Source organism: Anser anser, assembly GCF_964211835.1.
Source record: "Anser anser genome assembly, chromosome: 3".
Taxonomy (NCBI): Eukaryota; Metazoa; Chordata; class Aves; order Anseriformes; family Anatidae; genus Anser; species Anser anser.
Window position 1 is genome coordinate 104,084,837 of NC_139722.1, and position 22,902 is coordinate 104,107,738.

General features: G+C 35.6%; 1 protein-coding gene across 5 annotated transcripts in view; it reads right to left on the reverse strand.

The window, feature by feature from the left end:
* Window positions 1-22,902, reverse strand: part of CDC42BPA (CDC42 binding protein kinase alpha) — a 162,086-nt gene that overhangs the window by 15,201 nt on the left and 123,983 nt on the right. For 3 of the 5 annotated variants that reach the window (XM_083831229.1, XM_083831227.1, XM_083831231.1), the window contains 14 exons: window positions 18,580-18,618; window positions 15,203-15,322; window positions 14,467-14,547; window positions 13,250-13,355; window positions 12,367-12,503; window positions 11,597-11,736; window positions 10,829-10,910; window positions 9,461-9,677; window positions 8,595-8,657; window positions 7,100-7,693; window positions 5,069-5,166; window positions 3,684-3,768; window positions 2,829-2,952; window positions 1,400-1,517 (listed from right to left, as the gene is read on the reverse strand). In XM_083831229.1, coding sequence (XP_083687355.1) covers window positions 1,400-1,517; window positions 2,829-2,952; window positions 3,684-3,768; window positions 5,069-5,166; window positions 7,100-7,693; window positions 8,595-8,657; window positions 9,461-9,677; window positions 10,829-10,910; window positions 11,597-11,736; window positions 12,367-12,503; window positions 13,250-13,355; window positions 14,467-14,547; window positions 15,203-15,322; window positions 18,580-18,618 — 2,004 coding nt within the window. The remainder of the gene's footprint in view (window positions 1-1,399; window positions 1,518-2,828; window positions 2,953-3,683; window positions 3,769-5,068; window positions 5,167-7,099; window positions 7,694-8,594; window positions 8,658-9,460; window positions 9,678-10,828; window positions 10,911-11,596; window positions 11,737-12,366; window positions 12,504-13,249; window positions 13,356-14,466; window positions 14,548-15,202; window positions 15,323-18,579; window positions 18,619-22,902) is intronic. The other 2 variants (XM_083831230.1, XM_083831228.1) reach the window with 1 other exon arrangement.

The window sequence follows — 22,902 nt, forward strand, 5'->3', positions numbered from 1 at the left end:
TCCAGGTGAGATGTGAGTTGGCCTTCAGCCAACTTCCCTTGGATTTGTCTTGCGTTTTTTAGAACCAGCCTGTTTCTTTTAATTTTTAGTTCATTATAAATACACACACACACTACTGTTTGTTGCTCAGCTGCACTGACTTGTTATAGAGAGCCTTTTCTAAGTGCCTCTAGTATGGGATTAAAGGAAATCTTTTCCTTTCCTTGCCTATCCTCATACAAGTAAAAGACAGTGTCAAAGGGCTCCTGTTCAAGATGCAGACTTCAAAGATGTAAAGATCAGTATGTAAAATATAACATAGAAGTACCATTTTTTGCAGAAATGAGTATCTGGAGACCAGAAGTTACGCTCTTAAGCTCTAAAGCCAGTGCAACTGCATGGAACATTTTCTTTTCCAGTCTTATTGTTGTTTCCTTTTAGTTTTTCAGATACTGAAAAGTCCTCCTACTTCCTGCTTTCTGCGTAAACTCCATGTAATATTGATGATCATTTTAGACAGCGCTGCTGTACTAATTATATACGCCTATGTCTTATGGAGGTACTCGTATCATCTGTTTAATAATATCATATAATCTTTCTTACAGAGTTAATTATCATATCCTGAATCACATCTATTGTGGATGAAAAAACATTGTTTAGAAAGCAATACAGAACTCATAAATAAGATAGATGTTCAACGTAGCCTGAAGTGAGCAGTGTGATTATCTCCTTTGAACTAAATACTAATTTGTAGCTCAGCAAAAACTTCACTAACTTCCTGCTGAGTATTTCCTTAAAAAGGCTTTGTGGAAACAAATGTGTGTGCTATTACAAGTTTTGTTTTCTTCATTTTTACTTAAAGGGCAGTTTTCATTTAAGAAATTCTGTTTCACTGAATCTACTTAATTTGGAGAGAAAATAAAAAATCGCATCTTACTCATGGAAAGAAATTTGGACACTACATGCTTTTAAACTGCCACAGTTTCACTATCTGAGGAGAAGAGGCTGCAGAGAGAGAGGCTAAGCTGCAGTTAAGGATAGGAAGAAAAGAAAGGAATTGAACTTACAGTAATGTAGTTCATGGAGAAAAGAATTTCTCTTTCCATTTCCACAAAGTATCCAGGCTCAAATCCTCTTTTTACCTTTAAAAGTGCTATAAAAGCTAAAACCAACACTGAGAAGCCAACCTGCCTTAAAACCCAAGAGGCATTAGTTAATCCTTCCCCTGCCATCAACACTTAAGTATCATCCTCTTCATGTAAATTTGATCACAAACAGCATCCATTCCCTAGTTACACTGTTCCCCATAAAAAATTAATCAAACACTCTGAACATATATTTAAAATAGTAGTTGTCTGTCTTTCTCTTTTTTGCAGCCTCTGTTGCAGTCAGTCATTCTCACATGTACTTTTGCACTTACCATTGGAAGGTCTTTGAGAATTTGTATACCATCACCTGGACCCATATGTGCTATGTGGTTAAAATTAGTTGGGTTAGAAATTAATTTATTTCTCATTTCTGGATCGCGTAGCATCTCCCTGGAAGAGAAAATACTGTTTAGATATTTTGTTCAAGGTGAAGATAGCGGCTTAAAAAAAATAATTATAGCTTTGATTATCAGCTATCTTAAAATGGAAATTAACTATTTAACCATGTTAGCAATAATAAACTCTTGCTATCAGCACTAGCATGGACAAGCAAGCTGGCAAACTTCCAGCTTGAAGAGAGGGCTAAGGGCCAGAACAAATGAATGATATTTTGCAGGCTAATAGCCCACACCCAATAGTTACTAAAAGTCAGAAAATATACAACCACTATTGAGCTGATAAAAAGCTCTGTAAGATGAGCAAAAGCAGAACCCACTTGTGATGCTGTATTACAAAGCACAGATGAAAATGAAGGAGAAAATAAAAAACAAAGTAATACTGCGGTACCTTTCTCAGTCTGTGGTCAGAATGGCATTACAAGTTCTCCAGAAGTATGCACATTTCAGAGCTCAGAATAAATACAATTTTAAAAGACCAAACCACAATCAGCTCAGAAAAGTCAAGAACAAGAACCGGAATTTTTTTCTCTGCTGCACACACATATTACTTTTCTTAGAACCAAAAAGAAAAGAAAGCTGAGAGCCAGCCATTCGTGAAAGAAGTTGAAAGTTAGAAACCTTAAGTACTTGGAGAGTAGTTTAGCAAAGTAGTAGGCCATCCTTAGTGGGTGATAGTAAACGGACAGTAACATGCTTTGTGAACACTGTGAATGAATAGGGCAAACCTAATTTAACAGCCATTTAGGAAAGTATTTGTGACCTGTTAAAGACTTCTATTTAGAAATATGTCGTGCAGTCCTATGTCCCCTGAAGGTGAGTTTTCTGAAATTTACAGAATGTGAATGTAGTTAAATAAATCTGAAAAGCATGTGCTTTGGAATACTGCTGAGAATAGAACTGCCTTTCTAGAAAGAAAAGCAGAACAAAAGTCTGAAAATAATTAATATATATGCATAATTATCAATGCAATCTCCTTTTGCAAAGTGTTTATTACGGATCTTTACATATACAATGTATGTGCACACCTGTGTCCCTATATACAGTATGTGGAAACTTGCATTCCAAATTAGAGCTGTTTCAGACAATTTGTATTACTGAAATTACTCATGTATCCAGCGTATATCCATTTCCAAACTGGTATTAACAGAAATTATACAGAGGATTAACACACTAGTGAAAACACAGAAACATCTGAATAGGCATTCCAGAAAGCAGCAAGTGAAGTACTACTACATTGGCATCATCCACTGTCCTTCAGGACCCACAGGCACGTGCAGAAGACAAGTACAGGTTGCATACTGACCTTCTCTGCTGCATCCTCTCCTCCTCTGGTACTCTGAATGAATAGCGGCGCTTGTTGTTGATATTTCGAACCATTTGCTTCCGGCTGTTATCTGATGTCTCAGGAACTACCAGCTCATCGCCCTCTGGAATCAATATGAAAATGATCCAGAAACTTCATTAGGCATTCATGGAATTTGAATTCAAAGACATTTCCTCTTTCTACTTTTGCTAGTGTAGCACACCACCCATTTTCCATCAAGTTTGAAAAAACGTTCCTTGATTTAGGGGTCTTCTTGGTCACCATCTACTCTGTTAAACAAAAGCAGACTTAACCCTTCTCTTCACCCCTTTGCCACAACTGTATTTCTCAAAATAAACGTTGATTAATTCTTTCATAAACAAAACCTTTATTTTCCCTTTTCAAGGAGAACATACTTAAAAAACAGTATAAAACATTTGCTTTCTGAACTTTGGGAAAGGTTTCTTTAGGTCAAGTATAAGATTAATTTCAATTCAGCACTGCCAAGATCATTATTAAAGCCCTAAATTGTGCAGGTATTTTTAGATGGTGTTTTGGCAGGCTATCTCAGATGTGGGGGTGCAACTAGTCATTCCGTTTTCTATTTTAAGTCTTTTTTATATTTTTATTGAATATTCAAAAGGGAAAAAAATCAGGCTACCTGCCTACCAGATATCAGTATCATTTCAATCACTGTGTAATATATAAGCATGGCTTTCTCCCAAACTATTAAGTATACATTTGAGAGATGTATGTATGTATGGAACTTTCTACAATGCACAGATTCATGACAAGAGAAAAATGTTTTTTCTAAACAAAAATTTGCATGATGAAAACCGGCTCCTTTTTACTTACCTGCCATTTTGTTTTTGAAATATATTAACCTAATTGTTTCCAATCCTAAAAGGTTGAGCGATCCTTCTGCATTCAAGGGTCGTACCTGAAACAAGGAAAACCTATCTTTTAGTAATAACTCTTATTTACATAGTGCATCTTATTCTGAAAGTTCCAAGGAGCATTCTAATCTTTATGAAAGGAGCACTGTTATAAAGCCAGTCAGGGAGCAGGACAGTGTAACTGGCCAGAGCAAAGCCTACTCCACAGAAGAAATACAATCTGGAGGAAGCAGTATCCAATGACACATGCCTGCTCTCAGAAGTAACAACTGAGAGTCGTTATAGCCACAAAACAGAGGAAAGGACAATCTTAGATCTTCAACTTCTGTTTGGAGATCCAGTACACAAGGAGTTGCCTAAAATTCCACTTAAAGCCACAGGCATAACAACATTCCTACCAGCATTTAAATAAATTGTTCCATAAGATAGTTCATGTAATAATACAGTTGCAGTCTATCAGATGCACAAAGCACTAATATTTTATTTTGTGTTAGCACCATGCCACAATTACACTTTGTGACTTAAGAGTATATACAGATTGCTAAAACCTAACGATATTTGTGATGTACAGCTTCATGAGGAAAAAAAATCCACTTTCCAAATAGTCTGTGAATTGTTAGAAACAAACCCTTTTCCCCCTTCAGTGTTAAAAGCTTTCCTGAAGTCAGGGTAGACAACACCCACTGCTCTCCCGTCCTTTACCCAGCCAGTCATTCCATCGTAGAAGGCTATCAGACTGGTTAAGCATGATTTCCCCTTGCTGAAGCCACGCTGACTACTCCTGATCACCTTCTTTTCTTCCACATGCTTAGAGATGACATCCAGGATGAGCTGTTCCTTTGCTTCTGTTTTACATCCAGAATAAGCTGTTTCCCTTTCCTTTCCCCTTCCCTTTCCCAATACAGCTTTAGAGTTGGAATTAGAATACTTTAGTTGGAAGGGACCTACAAAGATCATCAACTCCAGCTGCCAGACCACTTCAGAGCTAACAAAAAGTTAAAGCATATTATTAAAGGTATTATCCAAATGCCTCTTGAACACAGACAGGCACGGGTCATCAAACACCTTGCTAGGAAGCCTGTTCCAGCTGAGCAAACACCTCCTAAATACCAAGGTAGTGTCAGTTTTCAAACACTTCTTCCTTTTGGTAAGTGAACCAAACCTAACAACATTCTACTTACAATCTTTTTTTTTTTCTTTTTTTTTCTTTTAGTTCAATTATGTTTAAAGAAGCAGTTTTAATGATGAACTCTAATGTCCTTAAAAAGAAAAAAAGTATGAATGTAGCAAAGCAATACTGAAGTCTAATCATATTCTTTAACTGATATCAAAAGAGCAAGTTACCTTTTTGAGAGGAATAGTCTGAATCCACTCCATGGAATTCACGTCAAAGATATCAATTGCATTTTCACTATACACAGAGAGGTATGGTGCATTGTAACCTGAGATGGAATGATTAGGTATATAGTCATGTGCTTTTACACAGGGTTCACAATATACAACTTGTTATGGTTTAACAGTATTTATAAGAAAAAGCAAAACTAAACCAACAAAAAAACCAAAACCAAAACAATCTAAAAACAACCTTAGGTTGCAAAATAAATTTTAACTAAAAAATGGCCATTAAATTTATTGCAAACCACCACCAAAAAAAACTTCTAAAACCTTCACAAGATTTTTCTTTTAACTTTGCAGAACCAAACCACTTCATGAACTACAAGGAATTACAACTTACTCTGCCAAGCACTGATGTTGTTAAATATTTTTCTTCTCTAAAAACCCTATTTTTAAGAGTTTGTATTTTGTACATGATGTGGTAGGTATTCTTGTTATTTAATAACCGTCCTTTGAATGAATGTGCTTAGTGTTTGGACCATGTACTAAATGAACATCAGTTAAAATTAAGCACCATGATACAGTCAGTAGTGTCTTCATATTTCCTGCTAGTTTTAATTCTCTTTTCTAATTTTCCACATTGTAAAGGGAATTCTGTGCTACTCATTTGGCACATTTTCCAAGCATGAAATTTTTTCAACTGGGACATCTAAAGGAGAATTCAGTAATTCCACATTGGCAAGAAAGCTGCCATAGTCTGCCAAGACTAACAAGAGCATCAAACTTGTGTTTATATGTAACACTATTTGCTATAAAATATACCTCTGTTCTGAATTGGAATGCCATCAAGTCACTTCATTTAAGGCAATGAAAAAACTTGCCAATGTTTTGCAACTTGCAAATGTCAATGGCCAGTATAGAAAGTCTACATGTGAAAATAACTGTTTTTTATTCATTTACTTAATCTTTTATTCTGACTCAGTCATTTTCTGAGTTCTGACATCATAATAATCATGCTCTTGCTTGAAAAACAGAAGTGACATACAGGCTGTAAAAACTTATTCTTCCACATTGAGATGGGGCTTCATTCAGACCAGAGGAAACATTACTCTCCTCTGCAACGTGACTAGTGCTGTCACAGTGAAGTAAGAAGGCAGACTATCTTAAAAATCAACATAGGACTGTGCTCATATAATCTGAGGACAAATTTGGCTAATCTTTATCTGCATTCAGAAAGATATTAAAAAGAAGGCAAGTACTGCAGCTTTCTTTTTCCTCTGTCACAATTATGAAGTCCCAGCTTTGAAAAAACATGCAATAAATGTTTAACACAATTCTTACTAGAAAAGGAAATCTTGAAATTTTTCATTTTTTTCCCAATGAGGTTAGGAAATACATTTCCTACACTGTTGAAATACATTTTCTACTACTATGCTGTAGTTCGGAAAATATGGAAAAAAAAAGAATAAAAGAAAATTAAAAAGAAAGAAGATGAACGAGAAAAGAGTTGAGAGAATGAAGGAGCAACAAAAGAAAAGGAAAAAAAAATCAGTAAGCAAGAATAAGTACCATTAAGAGAAAGACAAGTCTAACTACCAGATCATGGTTATCTTTGAGCAATTCAAATCACAATGCTGAGCCAAAGTATAATCAAATTTTTAGGCTTTAAACAGCAACAGTCTAGTTTCAGCTGTAGCAAATGCAAAAAGATCCCACTAGCCTCTCTAGGGCCTAAGGCTGTTTTAGAGATCAGGCTGGGTGTTTAGAAATAGATCAGGTGACTGACCTAGAAATCCTGGCCCTTGGTTTCTCTTTGCACTAGCTACAGCAGCACAAGTCTGTTATAGAGCTGTCAAAGCCAGTGTAAATGAGATCAGGATTAAATCCTCTTGACTAGATTTAAAACCGCTGACAAAGAAGCTGAGTACTCATTTACCTGTTGAGTAATTTTCCTTGAATTTCACATCCTGGGGATCTTAATACAAGCAGTGATCACTTCTACGTATAATAACAAATAGACTGACACACAGAGCAACTTACAGCAAGATGATGGAGTTGCAGGCCACATCAATTCTTGTTGTCTAGACCTTCGGCCCTGGCAATCAACATAAACCCCTACGCTGCTAAAACACAGCAGGTATTCTTTATTTGAGATTTCGACTGCACAGATGGCATCAGTTGGCTGCTGTGAGATAAATGATAGTGTGTGGTCATCTGGATGGAGCAGACTGTATGGGCTGCCTTCTCCATGAAGGGGATATTTTAAGAAACCTGACTGGTAGCCTACACAAAGACGGTCACTGAAGACTGACATCCACTGGACATTCCCCTGAACTTGGATCTCCTTGATCTTTTTGTGGCGTGTCTTACTCTGATTTAGTTCATAACAGAGGACCTGCCTTTTCATAGCTACACACAAGCATGTAAAGGCTCCATGGCGTACGTGTCCAGAAACTATTGACTGGCAGCCTTTTGTTTCTGCCAACTTATAAAACTCAGTCTCTCTTCCATCCAGCGCTGCCATGGGGAAAAGCCGCACATGACGGTTTCGTCCTGAGATTACTGCAATGAGCTGTTCATTTGGGATAAGCTCAATCTGATGAACCTTCTTATTGTCACCAACACGGATAATCTCTAAAAAAAAAAACAAGAAAAATGATAACAGTGAAGTGTGAATTGATTTAAAAGTATGTATTTGTAGTGGATAAACTATGAAGCAAATAAAAGAAATCCCCTTTATTGCTCCCTTAATATATATTTAAAAATACAGAATTGTAATTTGTATTTTAATTATACCAGATATGCCAGAGCTGGATAATCCTTTGACTTCTCATCAGAAAAAGGGAGGAACAGATCCTATGTAATAACAACTGCAATATCATTTTAGAATTAATTTAAAAAACAATTTATAGCCACTAAATTACTGAATAAAGGAAAACCCTCAAAGAACTAAATTGTACAATTAAACATGTTGCTTGTTGAATTAGCTTTGGCATCTGCTGTTATGTCTCTACATAACTGAACATAACGTTTCATTTCCAATACCAAGGAGGAGGTTTCACAGAAGTCCAATCCAAGCACCTTACTGAGATGCACAGCAGAAGAAGATGAGGTAAGAAGTCAGATTGGAACGGGGGATGTTCCAGCTAGATATGAGAAGATGTTTCATTGTGAAATACACATTGCAACAAGCTGCCCAGAGAGGTTGTGAAATCTCTGACCTTAGGTATTTTCAAGACCTGACTGGACAAAGACCCAACCTGGCCTGAATTTAATTTTGAGTCTGCTTCCAACAAGGAAATAAAACCTTCAGCTGCATTCCAGATGATGGATCTTTGTTACTGGAACTGATACCCAAAAATGAAAGCACAGAGAACAGCTTCTTGATTATCTGCTCTCACATGGGGCTGTCCAACTTGTAATACAGTAAATTGAGAAAAATGAAACTAGAGGATATCGTAAGAGAACAAGGCTAAAAAGTCACTTTCTGGTTATTTAATATAAGGCAAATTATTACCAGTTCCGAATCTCTTACCATCTTTGGTGACATGCACAACAAATAACCCTTCTTCATTCCCCAGTGCTATTCTTTCGTGGTCTATGATATTAACAAAGAGGAAAAAAAAAGGTTAGTTTTCTTTTAAAATGTTTTTTTTTTCAACAAATGAGATAATTCTGATTAACAGAGACTTTTTAATATCTTGAAATAAACAAATATAAAGCCAGAATAAACACATTCATCTAAAATAGGAAGAAAAAAACAATGGTCTTTCAAATTTCTGAAAAAAATAAGTCTTTTTCCATTTCTCCTGTTAGTAGAAATAACACAAGAAACATTATTTTTAAGAATTCATTCAGAGTACTTAGGTATACCACTTACTTTGCAATAAATAAAAAATCACATATAAATAATCTGAGCTCAACATACTTTGTGCAGTAGCATTTTAAAAGACTTTATTCTCAGCTCTCAATTTTTGTCTCTCTTTTTTAACAGGCAGATTTTTGTAAAATCAGTGATTTACACCTATTCTGTAGTTCTAAATCTGTCCAGTTAAGGAATTATGTTTACAGAATAACAAAAGAGTAATGTTTAATGCTTAGCCAAAATGGCTTGTAACTATGCATCTGTGTATTTTTAAAGATGTGACAAAAGTTCTGGGTCATACTTTGCACTTCTCTCGTACTCCCATACATATTTCCATATGGGATAAAAACACTACATATTATTCTCTTTTCAGTAAACAATGTAATTTAACATATTTTTCTTTAAAATGTATGCTTTAAGCATACCCATCATAGAGGCCATCATGAATCAACTACATTACTCTGCTTTTTTTCTGGCAACATTAGAATCTAAGAGAAGAAATTTTTCTCAGAGATTTCTTCTTATTCATTTCATACCTATGATTGCTGCTGACTGTGTTGTTTTGATGAGGGGTAAGGTGCTATCATAAGCTTCTTTGGGAACATAGACTGAGCGGTCTTTGAGTTTGTTCTTCTTCAAGATCCTATGCAATTCATTAAGCACTCCTACCCATTTGCTTTTTTCATTCTCACCGTCTGCTAGAATCAGGATTGAACACTTATTACTGGATGCAGAGAGCTGGGAAGCTGTGACCTGGAAAATTTTTAAATACATATTTTAAGTCATAAGCAATAAAAGATTTTGTCTTGATCATTTATACAGGATATCAGATGCATGTAAAGTGCTCTGTTAATCAGCTATCTGATCTAAGAATGCAAAAATTTAGCTTTAGTTAATAGAAAAAATTTATCACAATCAAGAGCTCATGGCGGAAAGACCTATAGATGTGAATAACTCTGAAAACTCTGAAAACTTTTTTGTAACATATTTATATTTATTCTGTAACTTGGAAACATCCACCCTAAATCAGCTAGACATCTCACAGCAATTTTATAATGTAAAGAATTTCTTACAAAGTATTCTGTATTTTTTAAAAGTCAATAGTTTCCATCGTTAATTTAACGTAATAGGAATGGTATATACATAAGAATGACCTATCATCATCATGTATTTGGTACAGCTGCTACAGATAAAAGCAAAAGCCCCTTTTGTAGGTTTATCTCCTCCTAGCATGTACAGTGCTGAACAGTCTGAAAGCAGGAAGAACAAGAAGTGAAATACAATGGTGCAGGTAAAGAAATGATACGAGAATTAATTAGACACCAAAGATTTTTCACTGAGGTCAAACCTTCAACAGAATATCCAGTAAAAATAAAAAGAATATTAGAAAAAGACAGTGATGGCAAAATCCTGATACCAGGTAACAGATAAATTTTGACGAGTATATTACACTGTATTTCTATACTAACTACCTGATGAATGGGAGTTTTCAGAAATCCAGTGTCTATATATGAAGAAATTACATACAAAAAATGCTTCAGGAATAATGCAGCAAATCAAACTGAGAAGCAGAAGACAACTTCGGGAAATGAAAGTGTAGAAGGTCATGAAGAACAGAATTTCAAATGGCTAATAGGAAGCTGAGAAACATAAGTCTTATTGTGAAGGTTAGAAAAAAATAAAACCTATCATCTTTATTGATGAAAACTTGTGCTATTTTTATGACGAAAAATATATGGATCTATGTACAGAGCTTTATGCACTGCTGCAGTCATGAATAACACACTGCTAGGACTTGCGACTGAAGTTAAACACCAGAGCAGGTAGTCAGTGAATGCATGCTGTACATCCCAGTGTAAAACCCTGCACTTCTGGGTAACTAGGCTCAAAACATACATACTTACTCGAAAGATACAGGGGATATCTTTTCGATTTGCATGGATGACATCTGAAGCCAGGACAGAACTCACTGAGAATTCTTCATCCCTTATGGAGACCATAAACATTATTGGAAATAATGTTAAGGAAAGCAAAATCTGTGTGTTTGGTTGTTTACTCATATTTCCACAGTACCAATTTCCTTGTTTTGTTACTTACACAACAGGACAGTACTGAGATCTAATTTTTAAAATTATCCTGACTTTTCTCTTTATCTGCAAATGGAACTCATAGTGCAATGTTACGTAATTACTCCTGGTAAATGCTGATGGAAATATACCTATTCAGAGTATTTATTTTTGCATCTGTTTAAATTAAAAACTTAAAACAAAAATCAAACTAGAAAGAACAGACTGGGGCAAGAAGACCCTTTCAACTCTTTCATAAAAATCCAAACTGTCTAGAAGTTGTAATCTTAATTGGGTACGCTAGATGTCGTCAACCTTCAGCGAAGTCAGCAGTATTTCAATAATACTGAAGACTGTGAGAACAAAATATTCAGCCCTCCTGAATACAAAGTTCTATTAATTTTATCCAATGACAAAGGTCAACCTGTCTTCAAAAACTCTATCCAACCCCCAAAAGAATGTATTTTTATTCTTTACTCATTCCACTTCTTACACACAGCTAACAGATGCATTTTGGCATAGGAAGTAGTAATGAAGTTTTATTGCGTTGTCACCCGCCCCCCCTTCCCCTTACGAAAAGCTCCCACTGAACAACAGAAAGCTTACCTCATGTCTATGACTTGACTCACTATCACACTGGGCTGGGATGCTTTTCCTTCTGCTATATCATACAGGAAGAGTTTAAAATCACAGATCACTGCCAGCGCTCTCTGCCAACCTTTCTTTACTCCAGCTGGTTTGGGTACCTTTAGCAAAATAAATTCTGATCAATTCTTTAAATCTCTGTGCAGTCAAAAATCAAACAGGCAGTACAAAAATCAATTCTCTTATCTAGGCTGATAAACTTTTGTTCAGTGATAATGTTAAGCAAGATAAGAAATAGCATAGATGCAGTAAGAGCATCAAACACAATCATACAGATACCACAACATGTTATTTTAAAAAAAAATTTGCACCACTTTCTCCCTAGTAAACAAGCTTATTCAAAGATATGTTGACAAAAGATATAAACATCTATCTCTAGTTGGTCAACAGAAATCTGCCTAGTAATTTTTTAATTAATTCTTTAAAAGCAATTACCAGCAAACAGTACTAGTCAACAGGAAGACTCAAAAACTCATTGGCCTGGGAAGATGATCTGATCTCTAGAGATGGACTATTCAAGACCAACTCAGTGCACAATGCCCAACAGACACAGAGAGAGAAATACTGTTGAAAATGCCAAGAGTTGCTCTGTGAAAATTTATGTCTCAGTTTCCGAACTGCTACCTTAAAATATTACTAAATCCTCCTCCCCTAAAATTAGTATTTAATTTCACCTCCAGAAAGCAACAAATTTAATGCAAGTGCCCCAAATGCTGCTACTTGATACTTACTCGAACATGTCCTTCGTAAGCTGTTCCTATACCTTTCTGCGGATCTATTCCCAAAGGGCCCTTAGTCTGTTCAGGAGGGATTGGACATACTGCAGGGGCCTTGTCTGCACAGGTCACGTGGCAGGAGAATCCACATACTTGTGAGGAGGAAAAGAAACAAAAGTATTTGATGGTTATTTCTTATGCAATGCAAAAGCTATGATAACGATGATGATACTTTTTCTATTTTTTTTTTTGATTAACAACTGAATTGTTGCACTGAACTTTGCTACACTAAAACAGAAAAGTATTTTTTGCACAACAGCAGTGCATAATTTGATTGGATCTAAATTCAGAGTTATTCAGCTTCAGAGTTCTATGGATACACAGTCTGGTTTCATTCAGGTAAGAAAGAGCCTCATTAGAAGTTCAAACTGAAAAATCTGTATTATTTTTTTTCTAGGTCCATCTGTCTTATAAACAAAAAGCTGGAAACTTCCCTAAATTATGTGTGTTATTCTGTGTATACATAAATCTAGAATAAATCAGTCCTGGAAAGAAGCAATATTGTTACTAAATTGCAAAACTTTCTTACATATTGCCCCGGGTCGTAAAGCAAGGTTGCTGTCAGCATACTCGACTACTGACTGCTGCCCCTTATTGCTAATTTACATAAACTCTGCTAAGCTCTTCTGCCACCAACCAGAATAAGTACCAGTAGCCATATAACTAGGTGATTTTTTACGTGAGATACTCAAAGTGTTTGGCTTCCACTGTTACAAGACAGCAGAATGAGAATATATTCTGTTATTCAAAACGTATACAGAAGACACCTGCATTATTGTTTACTATGCAATCTGCATCTGTAAGAACTTCAGTTCCCATTTCCTCCTTTTATACTTACCTTCACAAGTGCAGCCCTGTCTTATTAAACCAACCATCAGAGATGTGCATTGATTGCATTTTGTTGGGGTATTAAATGATTTCACTACAAACTGATGTGCTTTAGGCTGTGAAACAAGCAGACAAGGATGTTAATACCTGTAACACTTCTGAAGAATAGTTATCTTTTCACAGACACAAGAGTGTTTGCTGAAATGAGACCTGAGTTCCTAACACACAGGCTGAAGACATTCCTTATCAGTGCTTGTTATTGATAACTTAAACCATCCCATGCGAACATAACCATAGAAACTGTACCTTGCCTCAGAATATTAGTTTGTTTCCACCATAGACAGGAAAGTTGACAAAATTATCCAATTACACTCATTACAAGTTGAACATATGTATATACCTATCTTTCAAGAAACATATTCAGTGCTTCACTGTAAGGAGTGTTGCATTAGTTCAAAGTAAAATATCAAACTTTTTCAAAATTCTTATTTTTATGCCAGAAAGCAAGACAGAGTTCAGTTTTATGGTGTCAGGCACAGGCAATTTCAGAATACCCAATTTAAAGCAAGAATACAGATAAAGTTGATTTTAAAATCAATTGATTGCAACTGATAGACTAGCTGAAATGCCTCTACACACAGCATGGGAAACAAGCAGAAGGAGTTGGAAACCATGTCACAGTTAGACAAATATGACCTGATTGCTATCACGGAAACATGGTGGGATGAATCACACAACTGGAACACTGTAATTGAGGTCTATAAGCTTAGAAAAATAATCATTATTTACTGTTAAGGCAAAACATTTGTAAAAATGAAACAATGTGTGCAGTACAATCTGTTTCATATGATTCCAAGTGCACCCACTTAGTATTTTTGATTGACCTGTTTAGACGTTGCCAACAGAACTGCCTGCTCAAACATCTTTAGCATTCTTTTACATAAAGTCTTTTGTTGTTTTGCAATTTATCAAAGCAGTGGAACAGATGTATTAGAAAGACTCACTTCATTGATTAATTGCAAAAAAGGCTTTTGTTGTTGTTTTTGTTTGTTTTTTCATATACACAGAAGAACCCTGAGCTATTGAGGGCCTGTTAAATTTTAGAAAGCAACCAGCCTGCACACAAAGAACTCTTCTGGAGAGTTCTGGTAAGATTCCTGATGCTGTGGCCCAGGAGCAATACTTTTCCCCTTATTGTACAAAAAGTGTGAACACATGATTGAATACCTTTAGTGCAGAAAGTCCCGATCCAATATATGCTGTCTTCATGGTTGGCGTGTGAATTGAACGGGGAGGATGATCCATAACCTGATCAATAAGACATCAAATACACACTATCAAAGACAGCTTGAATAAAGTAAAAATACTACAACCTGCTGCCCACTCCATTCCCAAACATACAAAAAAACCCAAACTGACTAACAAAGGAAGGACTCAGGAATACAAATCTTACTTGTCATAAAAATGATGTGCGAGATTCAGCTCTTAAATATTTGACATCTTAAACAGCAAAAATAGTTTTGCATTAGCTCCATTTAACTGACTATTTTCTAACATAAAATAATCAGAGAATTGATTTTTTAAACAGGGACAGGGGATGATACATTATTACAGTTGCAGAACCTTGCTAATATTTTGTATGGGCAAGACTCCAAAACGTGCTCTCACAAACTATATTGCAACATCAACTTTGTGCAAATATTTCTTAAATTTTCACAACTAAGGATACATTATGCAAAGATATCCAATAATTGATTTAACATAGTCCCCATCCCAAACCAACTAACCATACATAAAAGGACTCAATATTCCCCAAAGTACAGCTCACCACCAATGCAGAAAGCTATTTACAGGGTTCTAAATAGTCCCTATAGTATAGCGAGTTTAGTTTCTAAACAAAAAGATTTGTAACAGCAAAGTAAAACTGATACTCCTAAAAAAAAAAATAAAAAAAATCGAGTACCTCTATGGGTTCAGTTTCACTTGCTGTAGAAGGAGACCTTGATCTTGAATGGAGGTGAGACTTGGTATCTTCATCCCGTGATGGTGTATTAGACAATGTAAAATTCTCAACTGAATCAATCTAGGAGAAAATTCCAGAGGGGGAAAAAAATAAAAGAAATCAAAGACATCATTAAAATGGATTTCTTGACTCTTACCAAAATAAGATAAGGAAGCAGCAGAATTCCTAAGAGAGAACTGAGAAAGAATAAGTCAGTTTCAAGTAACTCTTTAATCAAGCTACAAAAACACAATTTAAATTATTAAATATGAAGACGCCAAGGCTCTGCTGAGAGGTGAGCACATGCATAAGGACTGCTAGTTCAGGGGCCTGATAAACACTCAAGAAGACTTGTAATTGAGCATTTTTAAAGGGTGACTATTTCCTAAACATTACTCTTATTTTGTCCATCAGTAATAGAGATTTGTTAGTAGTGAATTCCCATATAACCCACATAAATCAGTGCAAATGTATTTAGCAGAAAAGGCAGAGCAAACGTTATATTTCCTTAAATTAGCATTAACAATATTCACAGAGAATTGAAGGGTTTTGTACTCCACTGAAACTACAAAAAGGGAAACATCTTTATTTTCTGCATTTTCTTCAGGGGACTATTTTCCTAGTCTTTGATACACAACAAAACTAAGCCAAGAACAAGATTATACTGAACAACAGAACACTGGGTATGATCAGGTGTCCTGATAACAAGTCATCTTTTGCCTGATTTTCATCAGACAAATGAAAATCAAGACTGAAAATCAAATAAAAATCAAATGAAAATCAGAGAATGCAAGATTCTTCATTGTAAACATGACATCCCCACATCAAAGTTTTGGATTTATTTTTTATTTAAATTAAAGTGAGGTAAGGATGCTTTTCTCCACTAATAATAAAACTAAAAGCTGGAGGCCTACAGAAGGCTCCACTGCATGTCTGGCTTTTCTAGAGCAATGTTATCAACAGTTACCCCGATTTGGGTAACTTGCAAAAACAAATAAAATACACAGCAGCCTTTACAGAATGCATCTGAATATTCTAATGTTTTTTTTCTTCATTTGCCATTGACACCATACTAGGAATTCAATAACCTTTGCTACTTTTTGGGGAACAAAATATATCGCCATGCCAATCTTATACATGCATATACAGTCCTCTTCCCCAGAAACTCAATCATGGTAATGAACAGGTGCAGCTGAAGCTCTCTCTTGCTCTTTTTTTTAATTTTTATTTTAGATTGTAGTGAGCTAAGTTTGATGACTTCTTTACCATAGTCATCAAAAAAAAAAAGTCATAGAGAATGCTCATCAGCTTAATCAACTTAGGCAAATTAAGATGTCTGCATCTTCTTTCTGTAACAAAAAAAAAAAATCGCATCATGGGATAATGGGATACACCTGCTTTCTGCACATAGGTCATGTATTTCAAGTACTGAGGCAAAAATTAGCAGTAAACATTTTGCGCTCAGATTTATGAGAAGCAAATTATAATTGGAAGCTTCATCCAGTATTAGAAACACTGATGCCTTTAAGTAGAAAATCCCCAGACACATAGTATTGTTTCAATTAAACTTTTTTTTTAAAGCAAGTCTGAATATGCGATAACTTAGAATCCAGTCAAAGACTACTTAACCTCAAAAAATCTAGCTGCTTCTTAACAATGCTATTTAAAAAAGTAAGCCCAAGGAGTAACCACAGGATTTTTTTTTTTTTTTCCATAGCAAGAAGCAGACATTCCTTCTCTTCTTTCAGTTAAATTCAAAGATCTAATCTATTATTTCAAAAACATTTCCACGTACTCAGAAGGCTTTCCTTTTCAAAGTACTATCTGCATACCAAAGAATTTTCGTGGTGTTTATTAAAAAATTTAGTACAAGGATAATATAAATAATGGAACTTTTCGGGAATGTGCTACAAAGCCTTTGTGGTTAGAAGACAACTGCTGAACTATTTACAAATGTATTTTTACTTTGCTTATGAATATAAAAAGCCCCAAAACACACAGAACCTGATCTACCATTACTGAATTTGAAGGGAATTTAACCACCAACTTTACTGCAGAAACAGGATATTAAGCTATACGGCTGCTGTAATCTTCAGGTTCCTTATTTTAATGAGATGAAGTAAGTACAAAAGAAACATAACTGAGCTATGGCCAGAAGCTTAAGTGGACCATAATATTAGTACCATTAAAATTAGTCTTAAACTAAGCCAGTGGATTATGAAAGCAACATTTCAGATCAAATTGCAGTAGCTTTGTAAAGCTTCCACCAGACTGTGTTTAATGGTATACACAATGTCATCTATGAAGGTGACAACACCAGGTTAGATGAAGCCCTGAGCAACCTGATCTAGTGGGTGGCATCCCTGCCCATGGCAGGGGGGTTGGAACTAGACAGTCTTTGAGGTCCCTTCTAACCCAAGCCATTCTGTGATTCTATGAAGGTCTGAGCCAAAGCTGGCCCCTGTATAAATACATCTGAATTGGAGCCACAATAGGCAAAAACAGCCACTGTAAGATTGCCTAAAACACTGAGATGCTGAGATGTGTGCTTTGAACTACATTAGGACATTATTAGAGCTGTGCGTATCATTGTTTATTTATTGATTATTCAATAGAAATGCTTTGTATGCTTTCCTAGTCTTACTATCACATATATATGAAAGAATCAAAAGAAGTAGCTCAAAGTAGAGTGAGTTCAAAGTGGACACGGCATACCTGATACGAATTCAGGTACAAAGTTTTGGTAATGTTTTAAAATCCACCTCAATTTCTGAAACACCACAAAGCTATCCAGCTTGATAGACTATAACACATACAACTATGTCTTCCTTGTATGAATTTTTCCAGCCTTCTTCAATGTTTCAGTTTACTCAGTTTCCTACTTCTCATTTATTTATCTTTGTGCTGTGATATTTTCTGTCATTTGCTGTGACATGCCTCCTGAATGCCAAACTTCTACAGGAAATTCTTGTAACCCTACGTGTCCTCTCCAAAGGTCAAGGAAACAAACAGGCCCTCATTTGACATCTGCTCATCTTCCCATCCTGCATCAACCAGATCAGCTTTCACAATGAATTTACATACTGAAATGAGAAAGTAGCCAAAGCATCTTCTTTAGTTACTGCGATATTCTGCTCATGGAAGTATTACCAAACCAAATACTCCAGAAGCTTTTAGCCCGCAGCTGTAAAACAACAAAAAGCACAGCAGCAGCAGCAGCAAGCAGCAACAGCAGCACAAGACATGCAGAGAGATATATACGTAATCCATACATTAAACAAAGGCATGTACACAACAGGCAAAAATAAAGGGCCACATAGAGTAAGACAGCCTCTTACACATCTGCCTCTGTTAGCTGGAATACAGGAAGGAGAGCGCTTTAACAAAGAAAGGAGGAGAGTATGTTACAAAACCAAACAGTGACATATACTTCAGCTCTGAATTCATTGATGTGTATTTCCAGATGTACTGTTTAGACACACACAAACACGTTCATTTTTAAAACAATTTTCAAAACACTATTCTGGGGTAACAAGAGGGAAGAAACGTCAAAAAAAGGAACAGTTATTTTAGAGTTTGTAGCTTTACAACAGACAGTAACAGTGAAACTACAGACTATGTTACACTAAAAAGTATGATTTTTAGTTAGTATCACTGTATTCTCAATAAGACAAATAAAGCAATCTTTTGGAGGTTCACTACATCCAATTTAAAGAATCATTAAGAACCAGAGTAATTCTAAACTTAATTATGAATGCGCAGGAACAGTCACGGCTCTCAGCACACACCAGTGGAGTATTTAAAAACGAGAATTCAGAACATGATTTACTCTGTGGTTATTTACAAAGCTGAGATTTGTTTAGTTTAACCAAGGCCCACAGGGACTGCATGGGGGGACAGACTTCAGGAAAATTTAAGAAAGCTATTTTTAATTCATAATGTGCTACTAACAAGAGAAAAAAAAATATTTTCTAGCAAGTAGGAAAATAATTGTCAAGGGAAAATGGACTGTTATTGTTTCAGCGTTACTAAATAATCACAAATTCAACTTTAAATAAAACAAGTAGATTGCTTCTGTTAGCTAGAGAGATACACAAAGATCAATCTTGAAAAGAAATAAAAAACAATACCAAAACAAAACAAAAATCACCACCCAACACTGCTATTATCAGACACTTCCAGGGAACACAGGAGACTTAAGACCTAGATTCTATTACTGAGAGACAGTCTGCAACACACAGGAGAAATAAGGGAAAAGATTTAGAAATGAGTACATTGGAGTCATTGGGGATGACTGCCCTCCACGCCACAATCAGAAACCACAGACAGCAAAACCCAGTCCTACTCCTTTTCACACCTCTAGGGCACACGGGAGATAAAATGATCATTTCTGGACATTTGGACTTTCACAACTATGAGGATTTTGGCACCAGTTCTACCAATTTGACCAAGTATCTTATTGAGGATTCGAGGAGGAACAGCTTGAGCCAACAGTGACTACTCATCACAATACTGAGCTACTACTTTTCTTGCTCAACACCTGCAGGCTACAGAGACAGCAAGAGAAATGTTTTTACTTCTCTCCAGAAGAAATGCAAAGCTATCGTTTTCCTTAATTGATACAATTAGAATTAACTACAATCATTCACTGAGTGTGATAAATGATCACATTATTCGGATGTCAGACAGAAGACGTTATCCACCCTAACAAACTTCAAATGTAACCAGTGGGTCAAACTCGGTGCTGCTTACACATGTATATATTAAACAGACTTCACAGACTTTGCAAAGAGTGCAATATGTAACTACAATGCCATATTATTTTACACACACTGTCATTTCATAATGAAGCACAGAGGCTGTAGAAACATAATGGGCCATTACTAATATTTACTTTGGGTTCTTGATTACAGGACAGGCTTTCCTGAAAAGCATGCTATCCTGCAGCACTGCCTCAGTCTAACCTAAGCATTTCCAATTCTTCACCGGTCTTAATTTAAAAAACCCACACACTTCTCAGGTTTGATTGAGCACAGACTAATTCTCCTTGAGATGCTACAATAAATATTACCCTACAAAGCAACTACTGTCAAAAAGACACGTTGATAAGAGAACAGAGGTCACATCTAGAGGGGAGGGTGGGTTTTGTTCTTTTTTCCCCCCTTTTTTTTGTTTGCCTTTTTTTTTTTGAGGCCCTTACTTTCTGTCAAATACATGGATATTGAACCTGCTCAATTAACTGAACCATAAATAAACATTCATCTTGGTAACTGAAAGGCTAGGTATTATGAATCTCTTTGTGAATTAATCAAATAATTGCCCAGCTACAGAAGGCTGCAGAACTGACTTTAAACACTAATTATGCTACCTTCCATCTACTAAAAAGGACATCAGACATTTCTCTTTCAATAAAGAAATATAACTCAACAAGTCTTCTATTTGTCTGTAAGGTACTTTTCCTGTCTTTGAACAGTCAACTCTCTTGTTTTGCTAGAAGGTTTGCCAGAAAACATTCTGCCTCAGTGTTAGAGAGGCCCTAGATAGCACCTAGTTACTCCAATTCAGAAAGGTACTGAGAAAAAAAAAGCTGTTGGACTCAACTTGAAAATATACCGAAGGAAGTTTGATTCTGTATGTGCCAAGCCATCCATATGCAATGATATACACACTAATGCTTTGGGTATTAGTTAAAAAGATTTGATCTGGGTGGACCAGCTGAAAAGAATGATCTAAAGGATGTATGCCAACAGCTGAAAATTATTCACTTGCAAAGAAAAAAGGTAAAAGCTCATAAAAAAAAAATGTTGCCCTCTTTAAAACAAAAGAAACAACAACAAAAAACAATAGTGCTTTATCCTGTATTTATTGGTGTCCTTCAAAACTAACTAGAGAGCAAACAGGAAAACTTTGTTGTCCTCTGTTTCACCTTGCAAAACAGAAAATTATCAATTACTCTGTTACATATGTACTTTATTTCTCTTTTAACAGGTTTTTGCAGAATGACAGGATGGTTGAGGTTGGAAGGAACCTCTGGATGTTATCTGGGACAAACCTCTGCTCAAACAGGAACACCTAGAGCAGATTGCCTAGGACCATGTCCAGGTGTCCAAGGAGGGAGATTCCACAAACTCGCTGGGCAACGTGTTCCTGTGCTTTTCACACGCACAGTAAAGTGCTTCCTGATGTTTAGATGGAACCTCTTGGGTTCCAGTGTTCGTCCATTGCATCTTGTCCTCACACTAGACACCACTGAAAAGAGCATGTTTCTGTCTTGCTTGCATCCTCCCTTCAGGTATTTATAAACATTGCTGAGATCCCCCCAAGCTTCCTCCTTCTCTAAGCTAAAAGGTCTGAGCACTTTCAGCTTTTCCTGATAGGAGATCTGCCCCAGTCCCATCATCATTGTTTTAGGAGAGTAATAGATATTTTAAAAGTACCTCTTTATGAAAGAGCCTGCTAATACAAACTAAGCGTTCCTAATCCCCTGGCAACATACAGAGCACTTCCTTAATTCAGTGAAGAATTAAAAAATTAATTTATTGTACATTTAACAAGACAGGAAACTATACTCTAAATATTTTTGGTGTAAGAAAATTCCAACAATATCAGCAAGACAAGGTTTTCTATGCTACACAAAAATGCAGACAAATGCATGCTACTATAGTACCATAAATGTACATTCACATTTTGTCTAAGGTATGTACTGAATTGCAGATAAAAACATCTAGATGAAAAGCATTCTTTCAGAATTGCTGAAACTCAGTCAGTAGTATAGGCCTATCTACTATACCGTCTTTGTTACATCATTCACAGCAGACATTTCTAGAATAAAATTAATAACATTGCATTTTAATGCAAACGTGATTCTAGTATTTTAAATACATATGTATAAATATGTGTGTATGTGTATATAACATATACACATAAAAGTACACACATATGTATGCACAATATACACAGAATTGCAATGGGTGGCATTCTACAAATGATGCACAGTATTTACTTTGATTTTAAAAAGCTTGTTAGCATTTACACTTATGTGCTTATTACTTTGGTCTGGAAGAAATATATACAGTCAATTTTAAGCTTTTAATTTAATTTCCTTAGCATGCAACTAACCAGCGCAAATATTTAAACACTGTTGAGATCAAAAATTAGCATCTCAAATACCAATAAAAAGAAATCAAGAAGGTCACTTCAGATATAATGAAGATTACTTCTTAAAATATAGGCTAAAAAGTATATTAATAGTATTAGTATATAATACTAATAGTATATAATAGTATTTTATTTGATAGACAGAAATTAACTGTATGAAAAGTAAACACTTTCACTGAAGCGACCAGAAAGGTTTTGGAAACAAGTAATGATAAAATAATAACGTGAAGCAATAGAACTAAATAAAATAAATATGCCAGTGATTTTAGAACCATTTTCCACAGACCATATCAGTAGATAAGGCCCCAAAGCATCTTCTCCCCATTAGATACAACCTTCTGAAATTAAGATTTCTTTACCTGCACATAAAGAAAAATATTGTCTTCAAAACTGCATGTCTATCTATATAGATAGGTGTAAGTATTATAGAAATAGTTCTCTGCTGCACTTGCAGCACTTTTATTTTGATTGCATTACCATTTTGAATATTCCAAATCAAATCA